At 47.6% G+C, this 17,016-nt stretch overlaps 1 protein-coding gene across 2 annotated transcripts in view; it reads left to right on the plus strand.

Annotated features, from left to right (window-relative positions):
• The window catches only part of CACNA1B (calcium voltage-gated channel subunit alpha1 B), a 210,061-nt gene that overhangs the window by 140,679 nt on the left and 52,366 nt on the right, over positions 1-17,016 (plus strand). For both annotated transcript variants that reach the window (XM_055541721.1, XM_055541722.1), the window contains exons 21-24: positions 12,007-12,133; positions 14,762-14,891; positions 15,189-15,248; positions 16,752-16,858. In XM_055541721.1, the coding sequence (XP_055397696.1) occupies positions 12,007-12,133; positions 14,762-14,891; positions 15,189-15,248; positions 16,752-16,858 (424 nt within the window). The remainder of the gene's footprint in view (positions 1-12,006; positions 12,134-14,761; positions 14,892-15,188; positions 15,249-16,751; positions 16,859-17,016) is intronic.

The following is a 17,016-nucleotide window of genomic DNA, read 5'->3' on the forward strand; positions in this document are numbered from 1 at the left end:
CAATTTCTTGGACCAAAAATTACATGTGATTTTGGGAAGAGTAGGGGAGAGGTTTAGGCAGCTTAGTTGGTTTCTAGGTCAAGAATACGTTCTTATGTTAGTACAATGAAACCCGTTTTCTTTTTCAGTGGTATCTAGTGGGGGGTGTTTATCTATTCTAATTCTAGGTCTTCTCTGGAGGACCCTGGATCTTGGACACTTGTTTCTTCTTTCCTTCCATCACTGAGCCACTGGACTCGCATCTCTCATTGTCTTCTCAAGGTTGCCACCTACAGTGCTGGGTACTTCCAGGCCCTTCCTTTCAAGTCCCCAGAAGCAGCACCCTGACCTGGCGGGTCTCACACCTGTTCTCAGTGTTTCCCTGCCTGGGCAGGGAAGGGCTGGTGTGGGGCTTTTTTCCTGTGGGTGAACAAGTCGATGTTTCTGTGTTCAGCATCACTAGGACCCACCTCGCTCTCCCTTCTGCACACACTCCCTGCCTGATGCTTCAGGTCGAAGTTTGCTTTCCCACTGACATGTAAATTCAGGTTTGTCGTTTCCTTATTTCCTGTGTGCTGGAGGCACACACTGTGGATGGTTTTATCAACTCCCTTATCAGCCATATGGGTTATGGAGCATGTAGAGAGAAGTGCAAATTTGAGTGTGACTGTCTGCCAGTATCAACAGGAACCAGCCTCTTTTTCGTTTCTGCTGGATTTGTAGTTATGGCCACATTACATTTCTAATTTTCTTTCTTCATTTTCTTCTTTCTATCCTTCATTCCCTTCTTCCCTTCTTTCTCCACTCTTTCTCTCCTTCTCTTGATAAGCTCCTTTTTTTCCCCCCTAGAGGTTGTCAATTTTAATAGGCTACTAAAGTCTCAACTTTGGCGTTCTTAACCTTTTTATTGGATCTTTTCTGTGTCATTAATTATGTTCTTATTTGTTATTTCTTTTTTTCTGCTTTGTCTTTATTGTAATCTCTTTGCCCACTTATTAGTTGAATACTCAGCTGTGACATAAGCTTTTCTACTTTGCTAGGGTGTTTAAGGCTTTAACTATCACTCTAAGAATTACTTTAATTTTATTTTACAAGTTATGAAACATCATATTTTTTACTTCTAAATCTTTTCCAAGTTTCATTATGATTTGATTCATTAGTTATTTATAAGTACAGTTTTGAATTTATAAATAGCAGAGATTTCTTTAAAATTTTTCTCTTAATTTCATTATTTTTTCTTGTATTTTATCACTCTTTGTATTTGAGGTCATCCATTTGGCTTTTTTTTTTCCTTCTGCATGAAGAACATTTTTTTCTGATATGTTTTACTAAGGTCTCGTGGCAGTGAAGGGCTTCCCAGGCGCCACTAATGGTAAAGAATCCGCCTGCCAGTGTAAGAAATGCAGGTTCAATCCCTGGGTCAGGAATATCCCCTGGAGTAGGAAATAGCAATTCTATTCAGTATTCTTGCCTGGAAAATCCCATGGGCAAAGGAGCCTAGCAGGTCACACTCCATGGGGCTGCAAAAAGTCAGACACAACTGAGCAACTGAGCCCTTGGATGGTGGTGGTTGTTGCTGTTCGGTTGCTCAGTTGTGTCCAACTTTTTGTGACCCCATGGACTGCAGCACACCAGGCTTCCTTGTCCTTCACTATCTCCTGGAATTTGCTCAAACTCATGTCCATTGAGTCAATAATGTCATCCAACCATCTCATCTTCTGTTGCTCCCTTTTCTTCCTGCTCTCAATCTTTCCCAGCATCAGGGTCTTTTCCAATGAATTGGCTGTTTGCATCAGGTGGCCAGAGTATTTTAGCTTCAGCCTCAGCATCAGTCCTTCCAATGAATATTCAGGGTTGATTTCCTTTAAGATTGACTGGTTCAATCTCCTTGTAGTCCAAGGGACTCTCAAGAGTCTTCTCCAGCACCACAATTTGAAAGTATCAGTTCTTTGGTGCTCAGCCTTCTTTCACATCCATACCTGACTACTGGAAAAATCATAGCTTTGACTGTATGGACCTTTGTCGGCAAAGTGATGTCTTTGCTTTTTAATATGCTGTCTAGATTTGTCATAGCTTTCCTTCCAAGGAGTAAGTGTCTTTTAATTTTATGACTGTGGCCACTGTCCACAGTGGTTTTGGAGCCTAAGAAAATAAAATCTGTTACTGCTTCCACTCCTCCCCCTCTTCTATTTGCCATGAAGTGAAGGGACCAGATGCCGTGATCTTAGTTTTTTGAATATTGAGGTTTAAGCCAGCTTTTTCACTCTCTTCTTTTACCCTCATCAAGAGGCTCTTTAGTTCCTCTTTGCCTTCTGCCTTTAGAGTGGTATCATCTGCATATCTGAGATTATCGATAACTTCTCTGGGCAGTCTTGATTCCAGCTTGTGGTTCATCCAGCCCAGCGTTTTGTGTGATGTATTCAAACCAGTCAGTCTTAAAGGAAATCCACCCTGAATATTCATTGGAAGGATTGATGCTGAAGCTGAAGCTCCAGTACTTTGGTCACCTGATGTGAAAAGCCTACTGATTGGAGAAGACCCTGATGCTTGAAAAGATTGAGGGCAGGAGGAGAAGGGGGCAACAGAGGATGAGATGGTTAGATGGCATCATTGACTCAATAGACATGAGTTTAAGCAAACTCTGGGAGATAGTGAAGGACAAGGAAACCTGGTGTGCTGCAGTCCATGGGGTCTCCAAGGGCCAGACGTGACTGAGCAACTGAACAATAACGAACTCTACATATAAGCTAAATAAGCAGGGTGATAATATATAGCCTTGTCATACTCCTCTCTCAATTTTTCTCTCGGTTTTCCTGAAACATCTTTCCGAATTGTTTGTAAAAGTAGTTTCAATTTGTATGAAATTCTAGGTGGTTAGTTATTTCCTCTCAGCCTTTTGAGACTGTTCCACTGTCTCCTGCTTCCTGCTGTTTTCTGTTGAGAAGTTAATCATTAGTCCAAGTTGTTCCTTTGTGTGCCTCTGTCTTCTCTCTTTGGCTGCTTACATAAAAACCTTTTTATTATGGAAAATTAAAACACTGAAAGTAGAGACACAAGTATAGTGAAGCCCTATTTGCTGTCGCTCACCCTCAGAGTGATAATCCACGTTTTTGCCAATTGTGTTTCACTTGTGTGGCTCCTTTCTTTCTTTTAATCACTTTAGGTTTAACTGTGTCTGGAAGCATCTCTAATAATTAAGGATTTAACAATCACAATAGTATTATTACACCTACAAGTTTGATAATAATTTTTTCAGTTCAGTTGTGTCTGACTCTTTGTGACCCCATGGACTGCAGCACGCCAGGCTTCCCTGTCCATCATGGGGCTTGCTCCCAGAGCTTGCTCAGACTCATGTCCATTGAGTCAGTGATGCCATCCAACCATCTCATCCTCTGTCGTCCCCTTCTCCTCCTGCCTTCAATCTTTCCCAGCATCAGAGTCTTTTCCATTGAGTCAGTTCTTTGCATCAGGTGGCCAAAGTATAGGAGCTTCAGCTTCAGCATCAGTCCTTCCAATGAATATTCAGGACTGATTACCTTTAGGATTGACTGGTTAGATTCCCTTGCAGTCCAAGGGACTCTCAAGAGTCTTCTCCAACACCACAGTTCAAAAGCATCAGTTCTTCAGTGCTCAGCTTTCTTTATGGTCCAACTCTCACATCCATACATGACTACTGGAAAAACCATAGCTTTGACTAGCTTTGACCTTTTTCGACAAAGTAATGTCTCTGCTTTTTAATATGCTGTCTAGGCTGGTCATAGTTTTTCTTCCAAGGAGCAAGCATCTTTCAATTTCATGGCTGTAGTTACCATCTGCAGTGATTTTGGAGCCCAAGAAAATAGTCTATCACTGTTTCCATTGTTTCCCCATCAGTTTGCCATGAAGGGATGGCAAACAGATGGGGAAACAGATGTCATGATCTTTGTTTTCTGAATGTTGAATTTCAAGCCAGCTTTTTCACTCTCCACTTTCACTTTCATCAAGAGGCTTTTTAGTTCCTCTTCACTTTCTGCCATAAGGGTGGTGTCATCTGCATATCTGAGGTTACTGATATTTCTCCTGGCAATCTTGATTCCAGCTTGTGCTTCGTCCAGCCTGGCATTTCACATGATGTACTCTGCATATAAGATAAATAAACAGGGTGACAATATACAGCTTTGACATACTCCTTTGCCAATTTGGAACCAGTCTGTTGTTCCATGTCCTGTTCTAACTGATGCTTCTTGACCTGCATACAGATTTCTTGAGTTCAAATTTTACCAGTTATCTGAAAAACAGCTTTTTACAGCTGGTATGTTTGAATCAGGATCCAAACAGGATTTGACCTAGCTTAATCTGTCTATGTCTGTTTTACTCTGTGATTATTTTATGCATGCCATTTATCTGTTGAAAAACTGTAGAATTTACCCTGTTAAATATTCTGGATTTGGTTGATTGCCTCATGGTGTCCTGTAGCGCATTTTTCTATCCTTAGCATTCCTGTTATCTGGTAATTAGATCTAAAGCAGGCCTTCTGAACTTGGCACTATTGAAATTTGTTGGTGGTGGCTGTCTTGTGCGTTTTAAGATATTCAGCTGCATCCCTGACCTTTCCCTTCTAGATGGCAGTAGCATACTGTAGTTATGACAACTGAAAAAAAACAAAAAGAGAGTCTCTAGACATTGCCAGGTATTCCTTAGGAGGCGAAATCACCCTTGTCTGTGAACCGCAGACCTTGATTCTGATCAGAGAAAAAACTCTAGGGAAGCTTCATAGGTGGTTGTGTGCTTCCTCTCATGTTCCATCAGGAGCCACATGGCATCTACTGCTTTCCTTTGGGCAGCATTAAGATTGATCCGTGGATATTGCCTGATCCATCCAGGGTAAGTTTCTCCACCAGCTTTTCCCCGAGTGAACTGGTAGGCATTGATGATTGTCACCCAGACTAGTGATTTTATTTGGTATTGTACAGTTGTGAATTATAATTCCATCATGCTTTCTGAATTATTCCAACTTTTTCTATTCCAACTATTCCAACTCTTTCTGTAAGAAAGAACTTTCTTCATCAACTTTTTGGTTACCCTGAAATACAGCTTGTATTTGTATATAGCAAGATACATGCTTCATTCTGCACCTTTATGTATAAATTTTCAAAATAGCAAGTTGGTTCCTAGGAACTCCAAATACAGTCATTGAGAGCTTTAACAAAATTATCCTTATGAATCTTTAGATTTTAACATGTTTGATGTGTTTAGGTCCTTTGGACTCACTGTTAGTTCTGATGCTCAAATTGTCCCATCTCTGGACAGGGCATGCCCCTTAAAGTTGGCTTTTTTATTTTTATTTATGTATTTAAAATTTTTTTTACTTTTGTTTTCGTTTTTTTAAAGTTGGCTTTTTTACCTTCTCACAGCCTATTGTAGTCTTTGACAGCTTTCTGTTTTCATCTGTTACAACTCATTCCAGGGTCATTGTGTTCCTTTCTTGCCCAAACGTGGAATTGGCTATTTCTCCAAGGAGGGCTGTGTACTGGACACCTGCTGTTTCTCCAGACCTCCCTTCCCTGCCTTCAGGGTAATTCTGCCTCCAGTGGCCTCACCTTCAGCTCCTCTTTGGAGGGCTGCCCTGGACCACTAGAGGTGGTCCCAACACCTAGGGGACTGGAGGGAGTACTTCTCTGAGGATTGATGACCCCAGGTGGCCCTCACTAGGGAAGGGGGTGTGGGTGGATGAAAACCCAGCCGTCTGGCTTCAGGTCTGACAACTTTGAAGCTTAGTTCAGACCCCAGGGTCCCTGAAGCAGCAGCTGATGCTGTGGCAGGACTTTATCTGAAACTGCGCCCTCACTTGATCTTCTCTGCCCTGCTCTTTCTTGCTCCCATCTAGTTCTTTTTGGGAGTCTGTCCTCAGTCACTTGCACATGGACCCTCATTTCATGGTCTGCTTCTGTAGATGCTGATCTGAGGTACTGTGGTTCCTTTGATAAGAAATGGTATTATTTACCCATATGATCTTTGCTGCTGATTTTTTACTGCTTTCAGGCTCGTGGGGACTTTTTTTTTCTTTTTAAGAGAGAATATACCATGTTGCTGGGAGCCGGCATATTGCATATTGAGTGAGGATCTGGAATAGCTCAACTGGAATTCTATCACTGCCGGGAGCCAGCGTGAGGCACTCCGCCCATGACAAAGGTCATGAGGAAGGAGGCTCGGCATACGCAAAGGCGGGATCGAGCCTCAGGAGTCCCCCTGGAAATTCTCGAGCATCTACCCCCAAAACCAGAGTCTGCCTACTTTCTGCTTTGTGCTTTCACCTACACCTCTGACTTTACGGGGGGCTGTCCCCCACTACCTCTCTCTGGAAAAAGAGTTAGCTTACGGCTCCAGTTAATAATTCCTGGGTGTGACAGTGTTTAACCTACAAACTCCTTTGGAAATCCTCTAGCCTGCCTGAATAGGTTTTTCCGGCCACGTGTGATTGTTCAGAGCCTCCCAACTGTGAGAGGCAGGAGATGTTCTAAACTGCCTAAACACAGATTCCTTTGAGTAGTTAAAAGATTGATTAGAAAATGTATTGGTGAAGGGTTTTTCACTTGTTGGGCCAATGTTTGCTGCTAAGTCTCCATACTCCTTACCTACTGTGTCCTTGGCAGTGTATTGATTGATATAATGGGTGTATAGAAATGTAAAATGCCGCTTTGTCCAATGCTTTTTGGAAGGCTGGCGCCTGACTTTGGAATAATCACCTTTAGAGAAAGATAAGTTTCTTAAAATGTTAACAGGCCTCCGGGCCAGAAGATGATGTCAATCACCTGAACTTTTGCATATGATAAGTTTGCAGGAAGAAAGCCTGGCTTGCTGCATGACTCTACCCCTTCCCCCATTATCCTCTATGCATACCTTAAGGTATAAAAACTACTTTGGAAAATAAAGTGCGGGCCTTGTTCACTGAAACTTGGTCTCCCCATGTCACTCTCTCTCCCAAATTCCAGCTGAGTGTCCATCTGGAGCGCGGATGTCCTCTGCGACCATTTATTTGCCTGGGCTTCTAAGACCCACTCGAGAAGGTGTCTAAGGTGGGGCACCTTCCGCTATTCGAGAGGGCGCCCGCGGCCTCCGTGGTCAGAGCTAACCTGGTGTCATGGGTTATATTGATTTTCCGCGTAAACCAAGCCACTCAGCTTCTTTTCTCTACTGAATTTTCCTACTGAGCTATCCTTATTTCAGCCGCTTTTCTCCACTGAATTTCCTCACTGAGCTATCCTCATTCTATTATTCTTTAAATCTTTGATAAATATTTATAAATAAATAAGTCGCCGACGCCGTCCCCGCTTCGAATACCCTGGATCAGCCGGGGCTGGACCCCGGCACCATGTAGTCTTTTGGCATTTGTAATTCAAATGTAAGATCATAGGGTTTTTACCTACCCACTTAGACTTTATATTTGTATCTCTTTTGTGTTACCCTGAAAAACTGGTATTTTTTTTGAGCAGTTTTAGTTTCAAGGTAAAAATTAAGTAGAAAGTATAGAGATTTGCTGTATACTGTCTACCCCTACACACATGGCCTTCCCCATAGTCAGTATTCCTCTCCTGGTGGTACATTTGTTACAGTCAATGAGCCCCTAGCAGCACATCCTTTTCGCCCAGAATCCATAGTTTCCAGCAGGTCTCACTCTTGGTGGTGTATATTCTAATGATGCTGGACGAATATATAACTGTGTCATTACAGTACCATACACAGGAGTTTCCCTGCCCCTAAGTTCCTTCTTTTTGTCTTTTTACTTACTTGGTTTTTTAAAATAGTATTGTTTAAAAAAAAATTGTATTTTTTGCTCCTACCATATAGAAATGCAAGCAGTTTTTGTCCATTGATTTTGTGTCCACCCAGAGTTGCCAAACACTCTCTTATTCCAAATAATTTTTCTGCTGTTTTCTATGTAGACACATTTATACTGCCTATGATATATATTTTTTTGACTTAACTTTCACCTTCCAATTGTAAAATTTAACTCTGAATCATTGGTTTCTGACCATTACCTTAAATTGAAACCTAATTGTACTGTGATTGGAGATGATGATGTTCATGTAGGGTCATCTTTGAGACAAGAGGTGACTGCTTTATGGTTTAGCGTGTGGTCAACTTTTGTAAATGTTTTATGTATGCTTAAGAAGAATATGGGGCTTCCCTGGTGGCTCAGTGGTAAAGAATCTGCCTGCAATGCAGGAGCCACAGGAAACGTTGGTTCAATCCCTGGGTCAGGAAGATCCCCTGGAGGAGGGCATGGCAACCCACTCCAGTATTCTTGCCTGGATAACCCCATGGACAGAGGAGCCTGGCAGGCTACCGTCCATAGGGTCATGAAGAATTGGACACGACTGAAGCAACTGAGCATGATGCACGCAAGAGGAATACATGGGCTTCCCTGGTGGCTCAGATGGTAAAGCATCTGCCTGCAGTGCAGGAGATGTGGAGATGCAGGTTCAGTCCCTGCGTCGGGATGATCCCCTGGAGAAGGGAATGGCTACCCACTCCAGTATTCTTGCCTGGTGAATTCCATGGACAGAGGAGCCTGGTGGGCTATAGTCCCTGAGGTTGCAAAGAGTCAGCCATGACTGAGTGACGAACAACAACACTGGAGCTGAACTTTTTGTCATCTTGTGGTGACCCTCTAATGATTTTTTTCTTATACTGTATTTTTCTGATGTGAATATACCTGAGTTGGTTTTTTTTTTAATGAACATTTGCCAAGTGTATCTTTTCTCATCTTTTGATTTCTAGACTTTATGTGGCCTCGTATTTTGGGCCTGTCTCTTGGAAACTACATATAACTGTATTTTTAAACATGTCACCTGGATAATCTCTATCAGTCAGTAGCCAGGTTCCATCTGCTTGTATATATTGTGATTATTAGTTTACTTGGACCTGCGATGTTTGTTCCAATTTTTCCTGTTTTTCTTCCTTCTCCTTCCTTTTTAGTATTGAATAATTGCTTTTGTGTGACATTTCCCCTCTAATAGTTTATAAACTATGAATTCTTTTTCTGTTTTTAGCAGTTATCCTTTAATTCTATCATGCTTGCATAACAAAGTCTATAGTTATTTTTAAATTAAGTTCTAAGGCCTTAGAATAGCAACTACAATCACATTTTTCCCAACTTCCTCATTAGCATCCATCATTTTGGTCCTTCTTTTGCCCACAAAATAGATTTTATTATTCTTTGAACTTTGTAGGGGTTCTGGAAAAGCCTCCCCCAAATGTGTGCATGAGAATTATTTTTGAGCTAAAGGCAACCAAGACCCTGTGGGTTCAAGAGAAACAACTGTTCTTGCCTTAACCACCTAGAAGAATTTAGATTGGGGATTTTTCCCAGGAAAGAGTTATTACCAGAGATACGTGTTATCTAAGTGGCCCCATCTCTTTGGAAGGGCAAGCACCTAATAACCAAAAATCTGCTCTGTTTTATGTTGTCTTATGAATGTCCTTAGAGGCCCCCCATTGTTTAGCTTAGGGTGATATATATATGCACCTCATTCTACCTTTCTGTCTGAACCTCTCACAGATGTGTGGTTCCTATATTTTTTCATATTACTAATCTCATGTCAATTTAATTCTTAGACCAGTCAGAAGAACCTAGGAATGTAGAATAAAATTTTCTTCCTTCCCAACAACTTTATAGAGACTGTGTTTAGATTTACTGATTTCTTACGTTACAGACTTTCCTTTAATATCATTTTCTATCTTCCTAAAGTATAGACCTTCCTGCTATAACATTATACATGCATTTCTAAAAATGCCATGTGTTGAAAATAATAGGCTTATTAAATTATTCAAGGTATGGCAACTCTTTAACCAGAACACTAATAAAAACAAGAATAATCTGAATGCAAAATGATAGCAAAGTTGAATCTGCATTTGTTCCCAGTATCACGCCTTCAGCCCTGCCTCTGACTTGAGACCCTTTGCTCCCAGTAGAGACCAGCCTTGCCTTACACCAGTACAGCCGAGACCGGAGGGGAGTTGTGGGGACTGACGGGGGGCCTCGCTTTTCTGTCCTTCTCTCCCCTCTGGGATTTTGCCCCTTATTCCCAGACAGTCCACCATCCTCACCTCCAGTCTTTTGTCCCTCCTCCCAGTAGGGGTGCTGCTTTCTGCTTCCACAAATGGGAAAGCGGCCCCCAGGCACAGGTGTCTCCCAAGGATTATTGCTTCTCGGGTTCTTTAAGCAGTTACATGTTTTTGTTCTGCTTTTATGATTGTCTGTAGTAGGAGGTTGAGTCCTTTGTAATAAGCCTCTCTGTCATAGGCCATGGAAATGCTGGGCCAATTTTATAGGCTTCTATTGCTTGTTCATTTTTTAAAGACTCATTTTTTAAATTTCTTTGCATATTTATATTCAGTTCTTTAGTTCTTTTACAGTCCTCATCTAAAGGCGCTTATATCTGAAGTCCCTTGGGAATTATACATCTATTACTAGTTTCTGCTGTCTTTCACGTACCTCCCTTCTTTTTGTGTTTGTTGATATGAGTTCATATATAATCGACCATAATGCACCCTTTCTGAGTCGGGCTTTATGAGATAATTAAGCCCTATAGAAAAAGAATTGTTTGGCTGCTTTTTCAGTTCTCTCGAGAATGGTACATAGCTCTAGCAGAGAAATTCTTTCTACATGGTGGACGCCTTGGGACATTAGGCTTACGTTCTCTTCAAGCTGGCCACAGCTACCTTGGTCAGTGGGGATTCTTTGGGCAGATGGGGGATGTTCTTGCCAGAGACGACTTACCTGTGCTTTCCCAGAAGCCCAGGGCACTGCCGCTGCACTCCCTCCAGCCCCCTGGAGGGGGCAGTCTATTGTGGTGCCTCACTTTCCCTGCCTAACCCAGGTTTGGTCGGTCTTGTCCCCACCGGGTGATTCTTCAGTTCAGCCTGTTTCTTAATCTGAAACCTGGAGGCACTAACACACGCCAGGAAGTGCTGTCGTGAGGGTGAAGCGCCCGGGCCAGCCAGCACGTGGTTGTTTTCATGAACATCCTGTTCCTTTCTTCATCCCCCGCTCCAACGACCCATATCTGGTCATCTGGCTTGATTGTCTTCTGTTTCAATGAATTTTTTGTTTCTGTCAGGTCTCTTTTTTAAATAAACCGTTTCCAACAATGAATCTCCTTGGTTGTAGCTCTTGTTTTGATCCTCTCCTTGTTTTCCTGGTCTTGATTTATTATTTATTACTTATATATATTATATATATATATATATATTATTTATATATATTTCTATATATTATTTATTAATATAATTTATTATTATTTCTTGGTTTTGACTTATTGATGAGTTCTGTTGTTGTTATAGTAAATTTATTTCAGGAGAAGTATTTCCATCCAGGCTCTGGCATCTTTGTTCCATTCTTTTTTTTTGTTCTTTTTTTTGTTGTTGTTGTTCCATTCTTTTAAGCAGAAAAAAAAAAATCTTCGTTAAGTGTATATTGGTAAGGCAGAGGGCTCCCCAGGTGGCACAGTGGCAAAGGATCCACCTGCTAAATGCTGGAGACACAAGAGACTCGAGTTTAATCCCTGGATTGGGAAGGTCCCCTAGGATAGGAAATGGCAACCCACTCCTGTATTCTTGCCTAGGAAATCCGATGGACAGAGGGGCCTGTCATGTTTACGGTCCATGGGGTTGCAAAGAGTCGGACACGACTGAGCACTCACACATACAGGGAAGCAGAGGTGTCCACAGCCAGGGACGCCCACCAGGCTTGGTGCTGCTCCCCAGAGACCCTGGTGGAGGGAGAGGTGAGGAAGGGTCTCTGGGTCTTTGCAGCAGACAGCCAGATCCTCAGAGCTGGCTCAGCCTGGCCATTACCCACCTCAGTGGCAATCTGGCTGTGATCAGACGGGGCCTCGTGTGAAGCTGTGTTCGTGGCCTCATGCCCTCCCCTGGATGGGTCCATGAGCCTGTGGGGCTGGAGCTTGGAGGGTATTGCTCAGGGGTGACCTGCATGGTGTGAGTTTATGAGCTGCACCCCTAACTTGGTGGCCTTTGTGCTTGTAGGTGGTAACGTGGACCTGGAAAGCCAAGCAGAAGGAAAGAAGGAGGTGGAAGCTGATGACGTGATGAGGAGCGGCCCCCGACCCATTGTCCCGTACAGCTCCATGTTCTGCTTGAGCCCCACCAACCTGTGAGTCTCGCCACCAGCCCATGTCCTGCGCTGTGTCCTAGTCCACGGCCTGCGAGCCACGTGCCTGTGCCAGCAGGCGTGCTGGACATGACCCAGCCGTTACGTGTGTTAACGTCTTCATGGATCATCACAGCTTCCCACAGAGCACATTCTGCTGTTGCCTCACTTTGCAGATGAGGACATGGAGCCACAGGGAAGGCTGGCGTCCAGACATATCGCCCCTCCGTCTCAGTGGCTGAGCTGGGGTTTACACCCAGACAGGCATCCCAGGGCCTTGCTTCTAACCCCCACTGCAGCCGTAGGTCGCCTCTGCGCACATGCACCCAGTCCCATGCTGCATCCACACCTTCCCCTGGAGCCCACGAACACACGTCACAGTCACTCACACGTCTGTCTAGTGTTCTCCCCTCTGTTTACGTCATGCAGTCCCCACATGTCACTCATCCACATACCAGTCCAGCTGCTTCATTAGCTCGACCGGTGTTCAGACAGTGTTCTAGGTGCTGGGAACCGCAGTGATGAGCAGCACCCATGAAAGCCTGTCCTCTAAGCTACGGGAAAGTGGAGAGGCAGGCAGCAGACAGGGCACTGAGGTGGGGACATAAGTCCCTACATGGTGGGAAGGGCTAGTAGGAAGCACAGAGCAGGGGCAGGAGGTGTGCACGGGGGCGCTGCAGTGGTGAAGTGGGACTGGAGCCCGAGGAAGGAGAGGGGAGCCCGCCAGGCGGGGGTGCAGGCAGATCCCATGCGGAACTCTCACCACGGGGGTGGAGCAGCAGCGTCCGAGGGACCGCCACCTCATCCCTTTCCCATGTCCAGCCAGCCCCTCTGCCCTCGGTCATCTAGCAGTCTGTCCACCAGCTCTTGCTGCCTGCCTTCCGCTCCTTCCTCTGCTCAGCACGCCAGTGTGGGGAGCTCACTTTTTAGGGGTTGGGAGTGAGATTGCGGTAGAGACAGGTATGGCCCCTGCCTCCAGCACTGGCTGGTGTGCCCATCACGTGAGTACAGCGTGGGTAGGTAGGGCAGGGAGGTCTGGTGTCTGGGAGCCTTCCTGGAGGGAGGGAGAGATCTCGGCTGGAACCTGAAGGGTGAGAGTCGAGGTGAAGAGGGAGGAGACAGTGTTCTCAATGGGTGGAGAGAGCTTGCGATGGTCTCGACATGATAGACCTAGGGCTCCAAACAGCTGAAGGCAGTTGGGTGGAAAAGCACAGAGGCACACAGGGCCGAAGTGTGTTCTGTGGAGAAGTGGGATGACATGAGAACCCAGAGAAGCTGGAGAGGCTGTGAGCAGTGGGGGTGAGTCTCGGTCAGACTGCACTGGAGCCCTTAGGTGGGGAGAATGGAGATGAGACAGAGAGACCGTTTGGAAGGTGGTCGTGGCGATTGGATGAGGGTGCTCAGAGTGGAGAGGTTTGGGAGTGAGGCGCTTGGAGAGGAATTTTAGAGGCAGAATCTGCAGGATTTGATGGCAAAATAGAGGTGGAAGGGGGCAGAGTTGTGAAGGATGACAGCCAGGGTTTCTGCTTGATGGCTGGAGGCCTGGCTGTGCCCCGGAGCCCAGGGAAGCTGGCGGGTGGCATGTGGCCAGCAGAACTTGAGGGTCTGAGGAGGGGTGGAAACTCAGCCACAAGATGGACTGGTAGTGTTGCTTTGAAAGAAAGAGGGGCTGGGACGGAAGAAAGCCTGCGATGGAGCGTCGTGGGGGTGGAAGGAAAGCGTCTCAGTTTGGAGGGAGACGTGCCAGCAGGGCACTCGGGGGCTTGGAGGAGCAGCTTGGGGGTGAGGGGGCTACAGCTGGGAAGCGGTGGTTGGGACGAGGAGCAGGCAGGAAGGGACAGAGACGTGGTGTCCCTGGGAACACGGTGTTGGTGAGAGGAGAGGTGGCAGGGCTGGCGTGCGGAGGCTGAGCCCGTGGAGGCAGGAGGGGCTGAGAGCATGTCTCTTGAGGGGGCAGAAGTGATGTCTGTGTGGTGTGCTTGTCACCCAGGCTTGGCTTCACTGTCCCCCTGGGAGGCCTTGCTGGTCACTGTCTCCTGCTGTGTCGTAGCATTTGTCAACATCTGAGCATCTCCTATTGATTTCTGTCTATGCTGTTCAGTGGTGTCCTGGTCGCCACTGTGTCCCAGGCCAGGATGTACCTGAACAGACCAGAACAGTCATCGGTGGTGCTGACTAGCGAGTGGAGGCAGACAGGTGACTGGGGGGCAGGTGTGCACACGCATCTCTGTGAGCTCAGACGAGGGTGCCGCGCCCAGCACTGGGGTTCGAGAAGGGCTGCTCGGGGACTGTTGGTGCTCAGCTCCTACCCCACCCACAGCAGAGCTGGAAGCCTGTCCAGGGCATGGTAGCCCCACAGCACATAGACAGGCAGCCCTGGCTGGCCCCCAGTGGAACTTAATGTAGCAAAAGGGCCAGACCAACTTGGCCTGCGAGGCATGGTGGCTGGCCCTGCCTGGGGTTTCTGCAGCCTTCCACCACTCCCGTTCACTCCCAGGAATTTAGTCCCCATCAGTCACCTGGCTGCTGTCACCTGAACAGAGGGACATTTAGCAGAACCCAGCTCTTTCCATGGGGAGGGGCCGGGAAAGCCCCCCATAAGCCTGTGTTGACCCGTGCTTTGCCTTCCAGGCTCCGCCGCTTCTGCCACTACATTGTGACCATGCGGTACTTCGAGATGGTCATTCTCGTGGTCATTGCCCTGAGTAGCATAGCCCTGGCCGCTGAGGATCCTGTGCAGACAGACTCGCCCAGGAACAACGTGAGTTCTGCTGTTGGGCTGTGGAGGGGCTGGTGCTGTCAGGGCTCTGTCTGCCCATCAGAGTGTGGGGCTGAAGGTCTGGGGATGTGTCCAGGATGCAGTGAAGACCGTCCCTGCAGGAGCCCCTCCCATGGGACGCTGGCCAAGCCTCCCCTCACTTCCCCATGACCCTTGCCCATAGACCCCAGGCCGATGGGTTATCTGTTCAGGCTCCTGGAAGAAGACATGGAGTTGCTGAACTGGCCCCGGCTCAAGCTTCCTGCCTTGCCCTTGAAAAAAGCCTCTTTTTGGTTCCAGGTGCTGAAGTACATGGACTACATCTTCACAGGTGTCTTCACCTTTGAGATGGTGATAAAGGTGAGACGTGTGGTTGCCTTGGTGACTGCAGGGCTTTGCTCATCCCCCCTCATGACTGAGATGAAGGCATGTGGCGAGTGTGCCCTGGGCATGCACACATGTGTGGGTGATGAGCCCACCTGCAGAGGTTGTGTTTTGTGGAGACACGAGGTCACATTTGCTAAGGATTCCCCACAGTGTTATATCAGCCTCAGGAGAGCTCGTGAGCACTGGGCCTGGTCTCCACTACCTGCTGACAGAGACCCTTCTCTCTGAGGCAGACAGGCTTCCCCCTCCTGTGTGCTATGAGCCCAGGTCGTGCGGGGTTGTCTCAGCAGAGAGGGAGGCCGGGACCTCAGCTAGAGGAAGGAGAGTGAGGACAGGACGGTGGCCTCAAGGCTCAAAGCTTGCAGCAGGTGGGCGGAGAGGACTCCCTGGTGCTTGACTGCAGGTGAAGCACGACCGCGCTGTGTGGCCCTGGTCCTTCTCTCGGTGCTGCCGAGGGCCCGTGCGCGTCCCCACAGGTGCGGCTCGAGGAGGGAGGGGGTGCTCGCATGGTGGCTCAGGCTGGCTTCTGTGCATGCTCACTCCACTTCTCTTGTGAATTCCTGGGGGAGGTGTTACTGCATTTTACAAACAAGGACACTGAGGCCCAGAAACAGTAAGACGCCTCCAGAAGTCACCGCTGCAGAAGGGCAGCTCCACAGCACCTCCTGCCCAGCGGGGCCGACCCTCCGAGGGTCTGCAGGTGGTGAGCTTGGGGCAGGTGTGCCTGGAGCCCAGCGAGGAGGAGACTCACTCAGGCTCCAGAGGAGCTGGAGGCCTGGCAGGATCTCAGCCAGTCTTGGCCATGCGGAGTCACTGGGGTCAAGGGCGTGGAGATCCAAACGCCTGTTGAGGCTTTAAGAGGCCATTAACTGAGCCATGTCAGCACCCTGACAGGACGTGACCTGAGCCGTGACCCCTCCCCTGACAGGACGTGACCTGAGCCGTGACCCCCCCTGACAGGACGTGACCTGAGCCATGACCCCTCCCCTGACAGGACGTGACCTAGGACGTGACCTGAGCCGTGACCCCTCCCCTGACAGGACATGACCTGAGCCGTGACCCCCCCTGACAGGATGTGACCTGAGCTGTGACCCCTCCTGTGACAGGACGTGACCTGAGCCATGACCCCTCCCCTGACAGGACGTGACCTAGGACGTGACCCGAGCCGTGGCTCCTCCCCTGAAAGGACGTGACCTAGGACGTGACCCGAGCCGTGGCTCCTCCCCTGACAGGACGTGACCTGAGCGGCGGCTCCTCACTGTGACAGACCCGCCCGGGATTGTGTCCTCTCCCCTGGGGGGACGTGACCGGAGCCGTGGCTCCTCACCCCGACAGACGCGGCCGGGACCGTGACCCCTCCCCGGGGGGGACGGAACATGAAACGGCATCCTTCCTCTCACCGCAGGTCTCTGGGCTCTGGCTCTGCCTTTCTTTTCCGAAATATTCTGTTCCTTAAAGTGTGTTGTTCTCCTAAAGATGATCGATTTGGGACTGCTGCTGCACCCTGGTGCCTACTTCCGGGATCTGTGGAACATTCTGGACTTCATTGTGGTCAGTGGGGCCCTGGTGGCGTTTGCCTTCTCGTAAGTACCTGGGTCTGCTCTGACTTGCTGGGCTGCACGCCCAGAGCTGTGATAAGCGTGGGGCAGGGGAGGGAGGGCCCCCGGCCCCACGCTGTCTCTCATCTGTCCCTGTCCGCTTGGGGCCGACTGTGGGGCTGGGAGGACCTCAGGGCTTGTCG

Source organism: Bubalus kerabau, chromosome 11 (genome assembly GCF_029407905.1).
Source record: "Bubalus kerabau isolate K-KA32 ecotype Philippines breed swamp buffalo chromosome 11, PCC_UOA_SB_1v2, whole genome shotgun sequence".
NCBI classification, from domain to species: Eukaryota; Metazoa; Chordata; class Mammalia; order Artiodactyla; family Bovidae; genus Bubalus; species Bubalus kerabau.